Source organism: Schistocerca americana, chromosome 3, assembly GCF_021461395.2.
Source record: "Schistocerca americana isolate TAMUIC-IGC-003095 chromosome 3, iqSchAmer2.1, whole genome shotgun sequence".
Classification (NCBI taxonomy): Eukaryota; Metazoa; Arthropoda; class Insecta; order Orthoptera; family Acrididae; genus Schistocerca; species Schistocerca americana.
The window spans coordinates 147,057,653-147,075,339 of record NC_060121.1 but is presented as its reverse complement, the minus strand read 5'-3'; the positions used below and the strand labels follow the sequence as shown (position 1 = coordinate 147,075,339).

Genomic DNA, 17,687 nt, shown 5'->3' with positions numbered 1-17,687 from the left:
TGGGCAGATGGCAGCACTGTGGGTACCTGACAGATAGCGAGTAAACAGTCCGCCATTTCAGTAATCATGAATCAGTGCAATGGACAACAGCAGGCGTTAGCCATAAAAATGTTTTATAAAAACAATGATAGTTTGGTAGCGGCGCAGAGGGAGTTTCGATTTTTTATAATTTAGGACATCATGATGACGTTCCGTCGAAACACATGATAAAATGTTGGATTTATAACTTTGAAGAGACAGGATCTGCCCTCAAGAAGAAACCAACTGAATGACCAAGAAATGTGCATTCTCCAAAGAACATTGATGTTGTACACAAGTCTGTCTTACGGAGCCCACGGCATTCAATTCGTAAGCAAGTACAGTGGTTGGAATGTCCTGGGAGAGCGTTCACAGAATTCTTCATCTTGGTTTAGAACTTCATCCGTACAAACTACAGATGGTGCAACAATTGAAGGACAACAATTACTGGTTACGATTCGGATTCCGTCAACAAATGATAACAAAAATAAACATTGATGATGAATTTCTGAACAAGTTGTGAATGTCAGATGAGGCACATTTTCATGTCACAGGTTATGTGAATAAACAGAACTACCGTTACTGGGCAAACACAATTCCTCATGATATTCGTGAGTGCCCTTTACATGCTACTAAAGTGACAGTATGGTGTGGTGTTCCATCACATAGGATCATCGGACCGTATTTTTTCACAAATGAATAGGGAAACATAATAACTGTCAATGCTGATCATTACGTGGAAGTGTTACAAACTTTTGTTACTCCTGCATTGACCAACTTTCCAAATGCTCAATAAGCCTGGTTTCAACAGGATGAAGCAACATCACACACTGCATGACAAACAATGGCATATGTGTGAGAATTATTTGGCAACCATGTGACCTCACGATTCAGTAACACTCCCTGGCCCCGTATATCACCAGATTTATCCATTTGTGACTTTTTCTTGTGGGTCTACCTCAAGAGCAAAATCTACATGGCTTGTCCAAGAACCCTGGATGAATTAAAAAAGACAATTCGGGATGCAATTCACAGTATCCCAGCTGAGATGTTGCAGCGGTCAATGAGGAATCCCAATAACAGATTTAACAAATGTATTTGTACAGCAGCATGCCATCCAAAGGTCATAATTTAAAAAAAAAAAAAAAGATCAATGGCATCAATATTTCGTTAATAGCAAAGTTGCAAGGTTTCAATTACAACGAATGCAATTTCTTTCCTTCATCACTACTAGTTTTATTGGATAGTGGAAATGTTCCCATTTTTCTGTGTCACCTTGTACATAGTTCGTCCTACAGTTTTTGATGAGTGAGTTCGTGAGTTCAAAATATATGACACAAATGGCTGTATCTTTTGACTGCATTGACTTACAATCTTAATTTTTTTACAATGCCAAGGACTATAAACCTTAGTATTAGATATAAATTTCAACTTGATATCTCAACTTGTTCCTGAGAATAAAGCTATTACCAGACAGAAAGATCTACAACAAAGTGATCTTATAAGGGTTCCATATTTACTGATTGAGGTACAGAACCATAAAAAGTACCAATACCAACATTACTGAAGTACTTTAGCACACAGTCACATTAATATTCAAGAAACTGAATGGTCTTAAGTATTAACACTTACTGCAATATGATAATGTATAGTCCACAGTGAGACTAAGACCTCAGTGCTATAAAATTTGAAAGTGACAGTCTCATATGGTTGAAACCTGTCTAAATATGTGAGTAATATTATATAAATATGACGGTTTTTGAACTAAACAAGATTTTTTCCCAAATGTAGCACTCATAACTGCCTCCAATATATGTACTCCACTAATACCACCATTGACCTTATGTCTGAATGATTCATTGCCCTATGCCTGCTAAATGGCTCTGACATCATAACTATAAAATAAAAGTCTTATTTAGGATGCTTTTCAAAAGCATTCATTGATACTGGGTCATCAGTTCTCAAATGATGTTTTATGGTAATGTTCACATTTTGTAGCTACATGATTCTTTGAAGATAATGTACTATTATACAGGGTTGGAATCTTTTCTCAACAATACCTTGGACAGATATGTGAACATACAAATTTTGTTATTTAATCATCATCTGTTTATGTAAAAAATTATCCAAACCAGAATTCTCGACATGCTACATTCCCTCCCATTGCAGCATTGCATTTTACACCAACAACTGTCTGAAAATTCTTGTTATGACATTTAAACATATGAGCAAAGTTTTAGTTGGTTTAATGGAAACATTATTCTCCAGTCTTTAATGTTCACTGTTTCAGATCTGATGAGATGTCATTATACAAATATACCCTTTGTTTTTTATTAGACTTAACAATACAATCTCCTGAATTCATTCACATTGCATTACAGGAAGCTGTCAAAATAAAATCTGTATGCGTGAAATTTGGCTCGGAAAAGTGTGTAAATGCATGATCATGGACTTAACGGAGGTATAACAAGGCAAAACATGCACACATAATCAGAATTGGTCTAGATAATCAAAAAATTTGTTGCATCATAAACTGGTCAATAGAGCCATTTACTGAGTGCTAAATTTTTAATAATTACAAAAAGTATAAGAAAGAGTCATGTGGTACTACCAGCTAGGAGACCCCTAATGGTAGGGTCCACAAGAGAAAACTCCCTTTATAGACTTGTTTCTAATGAATTAAATGCAAATTTTGACTACATTTGTTTCTGCATCTTTTTTTCATTATTCAGTTGTATAATTATCATCAATATCTTGGAGCAGTTACACTTACATCTTCAGTAAGGAACTGGTCAGGATTCTTGTTTTGATTTGCTTTGTCTTCAGGTACCACAATCAAATAATAATGGCTAATTGGCCCATATTCTTCTGAAGCTTGAGGTAGAATTACTTGTATTTCTTGGCCATTGACAACTCCATAAAAATCTGGTTTCACCATGGGTTGAGGTGCTGGAAAAGCATAAAATATTCAATAACTGTGGGATACATATGCAAACCATCACCAATATACTTTTTTAGTTCATAGGTAGTCAATAAATATTTATAAAGCTACTGTATTTTGAGTTGCCTGCCATGGATGACAACAACTAATAACTGTGCAAGGCATTTCTTATAGATATTCTATGCATCTGTAATCCAGTTGATGTTGTCAGGTGTGTAATCAATCAGCATAAATATTACAAAAAATGTAAGTTATAATGAATTTGATATTTAACAGGCAATAATAGCAATTACTGAGCAATGTCTTACCTCTCATTCACATTATTACACTTAAAGATATATTATAATCACAAATTTGAACACTGTGCCATTAACTTAATAATACATTAAGTTTCAGACAGTCACAATTAAAAGCCACTCATACTGAAGCTTCCAGTCACAGCCTTTGTCTGAAAAAAAAAAAGAAACACACACTATTCATTCACACGGGCAAGCACACCTCATGCAAATTTGACTGCCAAGTCTGGCAGATTGGGCAGAATGCACTGTGCACGAGATGTGCTTGCTTATGTGAACGAATGGTGTGTATTTCTCTTTTCCTGACAAAGGAGGTGGGCAAAAGCTTGTGTGTAAGTGTCTTTTAACTGTGCCTGTCTGCCACTTAATGTGTCACCTCTACAGTAAGTAGCAATCTATCTTTTCTTACATTGATATTCCTACCTGGAGTTTCCATTGTTTAATTACATAATAATCTTTCATATCATCGTTGCACAGACATGAAGGGAACTTTTCTATTTATTTACTTTTACTGAATAATTCACTTAAACCATGGAGGTTTTTCCACTTCTTTCAAAACACACATATTACTGGAAATTCCAATAACATATGTTGCTATTACATGAATTCTTGCAAGCCACCTTTAGTGCTGTTGCAACCCTCTGAACACATGTGATATAATAATACAAGTTAATCTCATCTTGTGTTTCTACCTATAAATAAGTATCTACTGATTTATAAATCAAGTTTAAATTCCTGCATGTCTGACTTGACAGTTTAATAATAATAATAATAATAATAATAATAATAATAATAATTAAACTGGCCCAGCTGCCTAAAAAGTGGCAAATGACAGAGAGAACAGAATAACATGAAGGGGAGAACAGAGGAATTATCCAGAGAAACCCCCTCAGTGTCTGCTTGGAGCAAGCAGCAAAAGATCAGCATCTGTTCACCCAGTTGATGCAGCTACAGACAAAGTGCTGGAACTAACCACTCCAGTTCTACTCACCCAGCAAAACTGGACTTATAAACCGAACACAGACATAAATCGTGACTGGAATATTATAAGTACCCCCGGTGGTAACCAATCATATCACCACAACCACATTTATCAGATTCTGAGGGGCTTTTGCCCACAACAAAAACAGAGTGAGTCAGAGACCTCTGGAAAACTTTTGTTAGAAAAGACACTGGATGAACAAAAGATCGTGATATTAGGAATCCAAGAGCTCCGCAGAACGGATGGCAACACTACAGGTTTTGATAACTACAACTGTTCAAGAGCAAAATAGATGGCAAAACATGCAAAGGAGCTCTGCTCCTGGGGAAAGCCTTTGCAGTCAATAAGAGGATGCTCCAATCAGTAACGGAACTAAAACCAATAAACAACAAACTGATGATGATGAGGTTTAAATGTTCTAATAAATCTTAGTCTTACTTCATAATCAACTCACATTCACCAATAAACTAAGATAAGACAGATAAAGAAGGAGTCAATAAGTACTGGGACAAACTAGAGGAGACCATGAGTAAAATCCCTAAAGGAAATGCACAAAGCAAGAAAGAAATTAAAATAACAGAAGAGCCCCCACACTTAAAAATGCACAAAAAAGTAAGATTCGCTTGTTTTATCAGGACATTAGAGGTTTGTGTAATAAGCTAGAAGAACTGTGTGTCTGTTTGGAAAAGAGCTCTGGAAGGAGAAGACATCATGTGCCTACCTGAGCACCACAGAAGGTTTTTAATAAATTTCCAGTATCTGCTTGGACATGCCCTATAATATTTTCACAGTTAAGAATATGAATGGTTACTCAAACACCTGTTTTATGAGATAGTCAAATGTTTTGAGGTAAACATGATTGACAGTATTTAAGGATATTCCTAAAAGATTTGGAATCAAACTGTAAAAACTTCACTGTAAAAATTTTTGTTAATTGTATATTTAATGTCCAAATCTGTTCCACTGTAAATGGTCAGTGACAAGTATACTTACTACTGAATACCACAAGGTTAGAAAAGTTAAAGATAAAAAAATTACACTCTGGCACCTTATTCATGAAGAACTAATATGGGAAAAGGAGAAATGTTACATATATTGAGACAGAGGCCAAGTTCAAAAACATTGAGATAAATAGATTTTGTAGTGAACAGTACATAGAAGTGGGTGCTTGTGAACTAGTACAGAAATACAGTTCGGTTTTAATTGTCACTGCATAGAGGTCCCCACCAGCAAATTTTGATCTGTTTATGAGGAATTTGGGTTCTTCATTATGCTATCTGTCAGGCAGCAGCAAGCTGTTAATAGTCTGTGGTTATTTCAACGTAGGTTTTCTAAAGGATTCTGATACGAAAAATGATCTGAAAATGTTATTTACATCCTACAATTTGATCTCAGTAATTAACTTACCAATACAGGTGAATAACAAAAATAGGATCCTGATTGATAATGTTTTCTTTGATGAAGATCAAAGCAAGAGAGCAACTATATATCCAGTAACAAATGCTCTTTCTGATCATGATACACAGTTAGTTAGGATAAATAAGAGAGGGCCTTGCAGTATAGATACTCCTCAGTGGAAATCAGTTAGAATAATTTATGACTCCTGAACAAATATTTTTAAGAATAGTTTACAAAAAATGACCTCGTTTTGAATATCATGGGACATCGACTTATATCCCGAATGCCCTAACCAATCTTTAAACTCAGGTATATCATTCTTTCAGAGTTCCAACAATTGAAAAAAAAAATTGAGTTTACATCTTCATGCCCTCTAATTGCTAGTCCATGTCGGCATAGAAATCGCATCGTACTAAAAATTGTCTCAAGAGCTAAACGGCCTTTCTTCATATCACTATCTAACTGTTCATTCAAGTGGGAGGCCACACTTCGGTTAGTGATAGAAGTTAGTTTCAGAACACATTCTTTATGCGTAAATGTATTTTCATGAAGATGGAATTTTTTCAAAGCCTTTTTCCAGTTAGAAAACCCTACGGAAGGAGCTGCATCTTCTTTTTTTTTTTTGAAGAAAATTATAAAAGATTTTTAGCATCTGCCTCTTTGCAGGTTTTGCAAAAAAATTTTTTAGTAGATGCTTCATATTCTAGCCATATAAATTTGATCAACCAAGACTTCTGAAATCATCTTCCCTTACTGGATTGTCCAGGTTTCAGCTGTGAATGGTTCTCACCTGAAGACGATGAAGCAATTGATGACACAATAATTGTTGAAGGTTGACTTGCAGCATCATCAACTGCCAAACGCGTGTTTTTGGTAACAAATTTATCCATTGCAAACTTAATTCGCAATACACTAAGAGACTAAAGTAAATGAATAAAATATAGTCATATCATATAGTCCACTAGATGCTAAAGTTGGAACACTAAACATGTCTGCAGCATGCACTGAACGAAACTATCCACACTGAATGACTGTGACAGCAGCGTGGGCTTTATATAGCCGTGGCATTGTAATGTCTTGAAGCGTCAAGGTGACGCGAGGCCGAGTGTTCTAGGCACTTCTGCTTGATTCCTTTTGATGTTGTCGCGACTACAGTGCTACCCTGCCAGTGCCAGACTTCATCTGAAGGTTCATGCAATGGGACAAATTCTAAGTGGGCCCACAGTAACGTAACAGTATCGTGATTCACACCACTCATTTTCAGTTAACCTGCTTACTACCATAATAATTATTTGTTTTAACTCATTACTGAATGTATTTTAAAAAGTAACTATCGTCAAAATTTTCTTAAATTATTGGGGGCACTCCGCTCTGCCCCCCCCCCCCCCCCCCAAACGAATTTTTGTGGGGGCTTAGGCCCCCTCAGGCTCTATGGAGTCGGCACCTGTGAGTACATGTGAAAGGAAAAGAGGAATGTATCTGTTGGCAGGAACAAGTAAAGATCCTACAGTACCTGCACATTAGAAAAACTACTCAAAATTACTAAGAAACATTATTAAAACATCTAGCAACATGCATATTATGTCATAAATCAATAATTCTGACAACATACTTAAAAGGATACATGGAATTAGTAAAATAAAAGACAGGACAACATACATCAGAATAGGATGACATTACTACTTAATTAAATGGAAGGGCTACATATGATCAGTCATAGGTAGCAGATATGTTTAATAATCATTTTCTGAATGTAGGAGAAAGGGACAAACTGTTGAAGTGAAAAATTGCAGCAGTATGTTGAAAAAAAAAAACTCTCATAAAATTCAATCGTGTGAATGCATCACCAACTTCTCCTTCTGAAATTAAGAGAATTATATATTCTCTGTGGATTTGATGTTGTTTCCAACAGAGACTACACATTTGTTCCCATATAATAAGCCTGTTTTATCTGAAACATGTAATGCATCAAAAGCTCATGGAATTTTCACAAACAAACTGGAATATGCCATTTTAATAGCCATCTATAAGAAAGGTGACAGGAAAGATATCAATAACTACTGGTGTGCCAACCTGTTTCACTGCTGGTATCATTTTCCATAAATTTTGAGAAGGTGATGTATTCTAGAATAGTATCCCATGTGGGCATCAACAGTGTCCTCATTAAATCGCATTTTGGATTACAGAAGAGTTACTCAACTGAGAATACCATTTATATGTTCTTTTGCCAAATTTTACATGCATTAATAACAAAATAGCACTGGTGGTGACTTATCTAAGCATTTGACTCAGTGAATCACAGGCTTCCCCCAGATACACTGAGGTTCTGTGCAACTTACGATATAGTCACGAATGGATAATGTCATATCTAACCAAAGAATGCAGGAAGTTGTACTTAGTAATTCAACCAATGTAATAAAGACATATTCTCTGATTGGGGAGAAATCAAATCCACTACTGTTTCTCATATATGAAAATGACCTTCTGTCTAATATACAACAATGAGAATTAGTTTTTTTTGTAGATGACACTAGTACCTTGCCAGTCCTAGCATACATACAGCAATAGTAGAAATAGTGAATTATGTTCTTAAAAGTATCACTGACTTGTTTGCTGCAAATGGTCTCAATCTCAAAAGGACACAATACAACCAATTACGAACTTACAGAGGTACTACACCAATGGTAAGTGTAACACATAGTGAGGAAATAATAAGTATGGTGGAAACTTCAAAATTTTTAGATATTAATATTGATGAGAATTTAAACCAGAAAAGCCGGCCGGTGTGGCCGTGCGGTTAAAGGCGCTTCAGTCTGGAACCGCGTGACCGCTACGGTCGCAGGTTCGAATCCTGCCTCGGGCATGGATGTGTGTGATGTCCTTAGGTTAGTTAGGTTTAATTAGTTCTAAGTTCTAGGCGACTGATGACCTCAGAAGTTAAGTCGCATAGTGCTCAGAGCCATTTGAATTTAAACCAGAAAAAGCACATTTTGGAACTCCTAAAACAATTTAATTCAGCCACAATTATAAATTGAATCACTGCAAATCTTGGGGACAGAAATATCAGTAAGTTGACATATTTTGCAAATTTTCATTCAATAATGCCATATGAAACAATGTTCTGGAGTAACTCATCTTTAAGAAGGAAAGTCTTCATTTCTCAAGAACATGCCATAGGAATAATATGCAGTGCTCACCTACAGTGATCTTTAAATGCATGTTTAAGGAGTTAGGTATTTTGACTACTGCTTCACATTATCTTTATTCCTTCATGAAGTCTGTTGCAAATAATCCACTGCAGTTCAAAAGGAACAATGATGCACATAATTATAATACCACAAGAAAAAATGGCATTCATTACTCCATATTAAAATTGTCTTTAGAACAAAAAAGTGTGTACAAAACCATAACCAAAATTTCTGACCACTTATCCAGTGATACAAAATGTCTGACGGACAGCAAAGTAAAATCTGAAAACAAACTGACGAATTCTCTCCTTTTTAGCTCCTTTTATTCTGTACAAGAATTTGCATTACTGCAATGTGTAAAGGTGGTGGGAAGGAGTCACTAACTCTCGTATGTGTGTGTGTCTGTGTGTGAGTTTATTTTAAAAAAGGGGGGGGGGGGCAGCATGAAACCATATTTACAAATTAATTTGTTATTTGAATGTAAAGTGACTCATTCCACATCATTATGATTTACCATGAAAATCATCCATGGAATACGAAACTAACTAACAAACATCTACAATGTCTACCTATATAGCTGAGTAGTCAGCACAGCATAATGCCAGACAAGGGATCTGGGTTTGATTCCAGGACGGTCGGAGATTTTCTCCACTCAGGAAATGGGTGTAGTGCTGCTGTGACTTGTTCCACATCATTATCATTTATCATGCAAATGATCCATATAACATGAAACTAACCAATTAACATCAACAATGTCCACCTCCACAGCAGAGTGGTTAGTATGGCGGGTTTGATTCCCAGCTGGGTCAGAGATTTTCTCCACTCAGGTAAGGGGTGTTGTGTTGTCACGATTTGTTCCACATCATTATGATTTATCATGCAAATGATCCATAGAAAATGAAACTAACCAACTAACATCTACATTGTCTACCTCCATAGCTGAGTAGTCAGTATGGCAGAATGCCAAACAAGGGGTCCGGGTTTGATTCCCAGCTGGGTCAGAGATTTTTGCCACTCGGGGACTGGGTGTTGTGTTGCCTTCATCACCATTTCATCCTCACTGATACAAATCACTGAAGTGGTAACAATGAAAAAGACTTACACCAGGCAACCAGTCTACCTGATGGAAAGTCCTAGGCACAAGCACATTTTCACACACTTACTATAAAGCATGCCTGTCACATAATGTGGAAGTTAGACAACACTATATCTCCACCAATCCAGAAATCTTACATGAATCAGAAACTTTGGTTCAGATTCTGAAATGTGCACTAAAGAACATCAGTAAACTAGAGATAAGAATCACAAGAAAACCGTAATGGCCAATAAGAGAAAAGGAGGCTACAGATTGTGGAGATATTTTACATATACATGACATGAAGAAAGAATGTCGGACACCCAACAAACTAAAAAAATCTCAGAGTACATAGAGAGCATTAAGAACATGAAGTGGATCACTGAAGTCTTAAAGGACCTGAAGGATGCTGGCATAACAGATTCAGATATACAAGACAGCAAAACATTCAACCACAAAGTACTCAGGTTAGAAAGTGAAGCAAGAAATTCAGAATAAAGACAACGTGGTTGAAAGAAAATACATAGTGAGAAAAGTATGTGCTTCACATGGTCCTCTCTAGTGGCCTGCATGTGTAATAATAATGAGAGTAGTAGTAATAATAATAATAATAATAATAGAGATGAAAAGAAGCTATAACAGATAACACTAAATCGGACTGAGAAAAAATCAAGACTGGATGTGTCGTCATGATTGGATGTGTCAAGGTCTAATCCTTGGTACAGTACTTTATCTTATTTACACTGACAATCTCTCAATCTTTACACAAATACAGTAACACAAATATAATGATTTACTCATTATATCATATAATGAAAATTTTGTAAATACTTGCATCATAAATACAAAATTAATAACTCACCTGCCATTTGTGTTGTTACAGAGATCTTAGTAGGTGGACGGTACTGATGATCTGATGGAATAGCACTGACATTGACACTGTAAGTAGTGAATGGTGACAAATCACTCAGAGTATAAGAACGTATATGGGGCTTCAAGAGGATTTCCTGCCGAGGAATTATTTGGGTCTGTGTCATTCCTTGTGAGTCCATAAAATTTTTTAGTGCATCATATGATATCTACAAAAGAATTCAAGAAATTAATTATTCCTTCCTGTCATTTAACTATTAGAAGTCATATTTAACTTACAATTGTCTTTATTATAGTGAATAAACAGTTATGGTGTGACATTTCTTCTGTTTTTGTTTGTATTATGTGTAAAAAGAAATCTGCAGTAATTACCTTATAGTTGATTGGATTTAGCCGAATTGGTGGTGACCATGATAGTTTAAAGCTGTGAGTGCTTACATCTTGTGCTCTTAAATTAAGAGGAACATCTTCAGGTTTTACTTTTACTGTAACTTTTTCTGACAGGCGACCAAGTCCCGTCTTTGTTCGTGCTGCAACTGCAATTGCATACTGAGCATATTTCTCAAGATTAACTAAGTCAGCTGACTCTGTAAGGCCTACTTTCTTTTGCTGCCACTCGTCAAGATCTTCAACAGCAGTCATTGTATAAAATATCTGAAAAATGAAAAATCCACATTGACAATACATTATTACCTTACAATCACATTTAAACTGAAGGCAAACGAGCTACTCATAAGATTTCTAAAAATAAGAGAAAGGAATTGAGGTTTAGTGCCTACACATGCTACTAAAATAGCTCACTCCCATTTTTCTCAATATGATTACAGGTTTGTTAAAGCTGTGGGAGAGTATCACAGAGATACCAAAGAAACTGTGCAGGTAGTCTCTTGAAGACAGATGTGAACCATCCCAAGAAAGACTACTTACAAAATTTCAAGAACTGGCTTCAGGTTATGACTCTAGGAATATACTACAATCCCCTACATATCACTCACATAGGGATCATGAGGATGAACTGTAGCACACACAGAGGCATTTAAAATAACTGTTCTCCATAAGAGAATGGAATGGGAAGAAAAAATAATAACTGGTGCAATGGTATGTACCCCCTGCCATGCAGTTCACAGTTGTTTGCAGAGTACAGATGTAGAGGTTTCTAAAAAATAAGTGAGTTATATTACTATTTGTCACCAAGTGACCGTATGACAATATTATGAAAAGGAAAGATTGCTACTCACCATATAGAGCACATGCTGAGTCACAGACAGACAGAACAAAAAGACTACTAAACACTTACGCTTTTGGCCAGAAGGCCTTCATCCAAAATAGAAACATACATGCACACATTCAGGCAAACACTGGGGCCAGACCAGTTGTCATGTGTGTGAGATGCTTTTGTGTGAATGTGTGTGTGTATGTTCTCTATTCCAGACTAAGGCCTTCTGGCCAAAAGCTTACATATTTGGTAGTTTTTTGTTGTGCTTGTCAACATCTTCACTATATGGTGAGTAGCAATCTTTCCTTTTCATAATATTGCCATTATTCTATCCTGGATTTTCCAAGTAATCACATGCATTTGAAATGCTTTCCTGGTTCTGTTGTGGTGTCTATGATATGATGACGAGATATAAACTGCTACTTCCTTCTGTTTCTCCTTGAAACACAATAAATATTATCCTAGATTCTGGGAAAGTCTGTTCTGCTGGAAACTGCCTTTGTTGGTCATTCCATTAACAATCATGAATACAAAACATGACTCTAGCTGGCCATTTGTTTAATTCATGCCTATTCTGCCAAACCATTTGGTTCAAGCAATAATATTATGAAAAGGATAGTTCCTACTCACCATATAGTGGAGATGCTGAGTAGCGGATAGGCACAATAAAAAGACTGCCACAAAGTGAGCTTTTGGCCAACATGGCCTTTGTCAGTAAAAGACAACACACACACACACACACACACACACACACACACACACACACATGCACACAAATGCAACTCACACACATGACCACTGACCATAGCCTCTGGCTGCTGAGGACAGGCTGCGAACAGCAGCTCATGATGGTAGAGGCAACCAGGTGGTGGGGCAAGGGGGAGGCATAGCATGGTAGGGGTGGGAGACAGTAAAGTGCTTGTGGAAGTGGGGTGGAGAGGGAGTAGGGCAACTAGGTGCAGTCGGGAGGTTAGACATAGCGCAGGAAGGGAAGGATAGCGGAAAAGGAGGAAAGTAAAAAGTCTATGGGTGCATTGGTGGAACAGAGAGCTGTGTAGTGCTGGAATGGGAACAGGGAAGGGGCTAGAAGGGTACGGACAATGACTAACCAAGATTGAGGCCAGGAGGGTTACAGGAATGTAGGATATTTTGCAGGGAGAATTCCCACCTGCACAGTTGAGTAAAGCTGGTGTCGGTGGGAAGAACCAGACGGCACAGGCTGTGAGCTAGTCATTGAAATGAAGAATGTCATGTTCACAGGTAGCCCTGTCTTTGATTGGATAGATGATGCTTGTGACCGGACTGGAATAAGTGGTGGTGGGAATATGTATGGGACAGGTCTTGCATCTGGGACTAGTACAAGGATATGAGCTATGAGGTAAGGAGTTGAGAGTAGGGGTTGTATAGGGATGGTTGAGGACATTGTGTAGGTTCAGTGGATGGCAGAATACCACTGTGGGAGAGGTGGGAAGGATAGTGGATGGGACATTTCTCATTTCAGGGCATGACTGTAATTACCTTGTGCCTTATCTTTCCAGTCACCAACCACCTCCCAAAGTCCCACCTTCTGCCCACAGATGAGCATTCCCCTTTGACATAGTATCACATTCTCCACCAGGGTTTTGACTACCTCTCATTGTGCCCTGAAATGAGAAATGTCCTGCCCACTGTCCTTCCACCCCTCCCACAGTGGTATTCTGCTGCCCACTGAAACTTTACAATATCCTCGTCCATCCGTACATAACCCCTTCTCCCAAATCCTCATTTCATGGCTCATATCCCCGTAATAAGACCTAGATGCAAGACCCATCCCACAAATTCCAGTCCAGTCACAAGCATAATCTATCCCATCAAAGGCAGAGCTACCTGTGAAAACAGTCAAGTGATCTAAAATCTAAGCTGCAACCACTGTGCTGCATTCCATGTGGGCATGACAACTAACAAGCTGCCTGTCCGCTTGAATGGCTACCGACAAACTGGCCAAGAAACAGCTGGACTACCCCACTGCTCGGCACGCTGCCTACCATGACGTTCTTAATTTCAATGACTGCTTCATATCCTATGCCATCTGGATCCTTCTCATCAACACCAGCTTTTCTGAACTGTGAAGGTGGGAACACTCTCCAATATATCCTACATTCCTGCAACCCTTCTGGGCTCTATCACAATTGGTCATTGACCTTACCCATACAGTCCTTCCCCTGTTCCCATGCCAGCACTACACTGGTCTATTCCACCAACACGCGCACGCACACACACACACACACACAGTCTTTTTTACTTCTCTCCTTTCCTGCTACTTCCCCCCCCCCCCCCGCCCCCCTCCCACTTGCTGTCCTCTGTCAAACCTCCCGACTGCACCTACCTGCCATACCCTCTCTTCCCGCCGTCCCTGTAAGCTCCCACAAGCAGCATTTTACCGTCTCCCACCCCTACCCTGCTATCCCTCCCCCTTCCCGCCCACATGCGCGCATTGGTGTGTATGTTGTCAATTTCCGATGAAGGTCTTGTTGACTGAAAGCTCACTTTGTGACAGTCTTTTTGTTGTGCTTATCTTCAATTCAGCATCTTCGCTATATGGTGAGTAGCAACTACCCTTTTTCACAATACTGTTATATTTCAGCCTGGATTTTCTATTGTTTCACTTGGTTCAAGTCTGTTTTATGAAGAAGAGCACTTTCATCTAAAAATGAAAGGACTTTTTGATGGCAGAGAGGTGTCCAATCCAATGCATTAACAGTTTATGGTTTGAGGTAATAAATCACAGAAAGGCCATATAATATAATGCTTCCTCCATTAAATTCAATGACAGAAATAGTTCATTCTAGTAAATACTGCTCTGTAGCATTTAATAGGTCAAGAGATCTTTAACAGTGTGTGCCAACACATAACATGATTCACCATTTCGTTTCCACTCTCCTAAAATCAAATGATATGCATTGCAAAACGGAAAGTTGTGACTGTTCGGTCCTTACTATATGTGGTGTAGCTCACCCATGGAATCCAAGTGTAAACATCTCAAGGAATGGTGCCTGAACTGCATTGCTGCCAGATTTAAATCAAAATTATGTAATATTTTACAGGAATTTTGCTAGTTTGAATTCACCACATGCTGAATAATTGACAGCCCATGTGTGCCAATATTTCTGGTTTTTTTTTTTTTTTTTTTTTTTTTTTTTTGTCAATTCTATGACTTTATGATGTTTTGAACTTACTGTTTTAATAAGCAGTGAGAAATGTCACATCTGAATACTGCTCAAAATGTTACAGACAGTGTAAGTAAATGAGTGGACACTGACATTCGTAAGTCTTTTAACTGTAGCCTGATGTCATACAACCATCTTGACTGAAGTACATAGTAAACATTCCTATTGAATCTGTGTACTGTATAATCTCATGATGTGCTGCAGTCACACAAGGATAAATGTAACACACTATTTCAATGAGGAGTCTAGTAATTAACAGCAAACTGATGTAGTTTTACTCACAATTTAAGTTTGCAACAAAGTAGATTTTTATGCTGCTGTTATATTGGTAATGAAGCATACCAGATCTCACAAAACCTGATGTGCTGTAAATATTTATGTTGCAGTGAGAAATATGAAAAGAATATAAAATATAAGAATATTTTCAACAGCAATAAGAAAAGAGTAGGTAAGATAATGGTCGAATCAGTGCTATGCTATGGATCAGAACTATGGACCTTAAATGTGGATCTCAAAAGGAAATGGATTATTTGCATAGGAGTGCCAGAATATCAAGTATCAAAAGGAAAACTAATGATGAAGTAAGATCTATAATGAAAGCAAATGATACAGTGATAGACAGAATTGAAAGAAAATCATTAAAATGGTATGGGCATGTGACGAGAATGCCAGGTCACTGATGGCTAAAGAAGGTTTATGAATGGAAACCACCCGGCAGACGTAAGCGCGGAAGACCACAACGTTCTTGGACAGACCACATAAATGGAGTAATGGAACATCGCAGCATCAACAAGGAAGATGTGCTGGATAAAGAGGGGTTTGGTGGAGGGTAACAGGAATACAACAAGATATTGTTATTAATTAATCTTTGTACTGATTAATCCTGTAATAATAATAATGTAAAATGCTTTTTTTCACTTGTACATTTAGTAGATAGAATAACAAACTATCATTTAAAAACAGAAACAGAAAGACTGAACTCTAACACAACCAAAAATTCATCTAGAAAATAATACAACACATCTCTAAGGTTATAAAGTTGCTGCAGTCTTACCTGGTAACCTATAACTTTGCCACGATTTGGAACACCTTCCCACCAAACTTCCACACTCTGGTCAGAAGTAGCCACGGCCTGCACACTCATTGGGGCACGCACAATGTCCCTCTCGGTGTGTACTGTCACCTTTTCACTGTACGGTCCTGGCCCCTGGCTGGTATGGGCTCTGATGTGGTAGACATAATCTGTATTTTCATCTAGATTAATGAACACAGCCTGTAAACAAAGAAGCAATGAATATTACAAACATAAATTATGATACTATCATAACATAAATGATGCTATTGAAGCCAAACTATTGAATTGTCTTATATTACCATTAACTGGCATTTAAGTTCCATTTCAGAACTACTGGAAATTTTACAATTCTTTGAATCTGTTGCAAACATCTGATCCTCTTGCATTAATTCTGGCCTAAGTCTGTTTCCAGTTACTCATAGTTCTGTTCTGATTATCCATGACACCTGTACCATAGCTGCATATTCACATGCTGAAGGGCAACTTCCTATCTCTGGAGTTCAGGCACATTACTATCAGGTGGAGGATCCAAACAGCCCCTGGGTGTAGAAGGCTCTCAGGTCCCCTCAGTCATGCTGAAGAGCATGTTCGGTAGCTAGATACTTTTGTACAACCTATTTAATTTTATTTAAATCCATTCTAATCCCTCCAACCAATCTCTAGATCCTCAATCTATGCAATGTACTATTAATAAAAACAGCAATAAAGCAGATGGGCTTTTAAAGTGTAAAGTGTTGTTAATCAGCCAATTTCACGTAGCGAAACATAGGTGGAGAAACAGAAGGGGGCATTCTGTGGTCTACATCCATTGCATGAGCTCCTCATGTAGTTTTATCCATTCCAGGACCTCATACATGACAATACGGCCTCTAACAACTCTAACCATGGTACACTACCCTATGAAACCCCCAAGAGTTTGGTGAGACACCTGAACAGTAAACCTAGGCAATGCTGTGCTCACAGCACTGTCTGCCCAGACTGAGTGCTCTTGAATCTCAGAGTCTGGGATCAACACAACCCATTCACATATTTGTGTGTCGAGCTTCGGCCAGTATCACCATTTCAGTCAGCCACAATTTGTATGAACCATTATGCAATAACTCCAGTCCACAGGATAGCTGACTTATGATACTCAACTACAAATATTCTACTAGAAATAGCATCCACACAATAAGTGTGGCTTAACCTCAGACATCTCACTATTTTTCTTTATTTCTTGTTTAACGTGCTTAAGATTATTTTTGCTTTATTTTTGGAGTGTTTTTGTAACATAGCACCTTTGTTTTGCTCTTTTTATAAGAAAATGGAGGATTTCATTACACTAGTAATGATTGTAATACAGCTTTTTATTGTTATGTAAAATGTACGACACTGAGGATTGAACTTGCACCCTGAATATTTTTATTTTAGTTTTATCTTTTA

The 17,687-nt window shown here is 37.6% G+C and overlaps 1 protein-coding gene across 5 annotated transcripts in view; it reads right to left on the bottom strand.

The window, feature by feature from the left end:
- The window catches only part of LOC124607516 (tyrosine-protein phosphatase Lar-like), a 545,267-nt gene that overhangs the window by 19,182 nt on the left and 508,398 nt on the right, over positions 1–17,687 (bottom strand). For all 5 annotated transcript variants that reach the window (XM_047139905.1, XM_047139909.1, XM_047139906.1 and 2 more), the window contains 4 exons: positions 16,245–16,463; positions 11,141–11,422; positions 10,761–10,977; positions 2,792–2,967 (listed from right to left, as the gene is read on the bottom strand). In XM_047139905.1, coding sequence (XP_046995861.1) covers positions 2,792–2,967; positions 10,761–10,977; positions 11,141–11,422; positions 16,245–16,463 — 894 coding nt within the window. The remainder of the gene's footprint in view (positions 1–2,791; positions 2,968–10,760; positions 10,978–11,140; positions 11,423–16,244; positions 16,464–17,687) is intronic.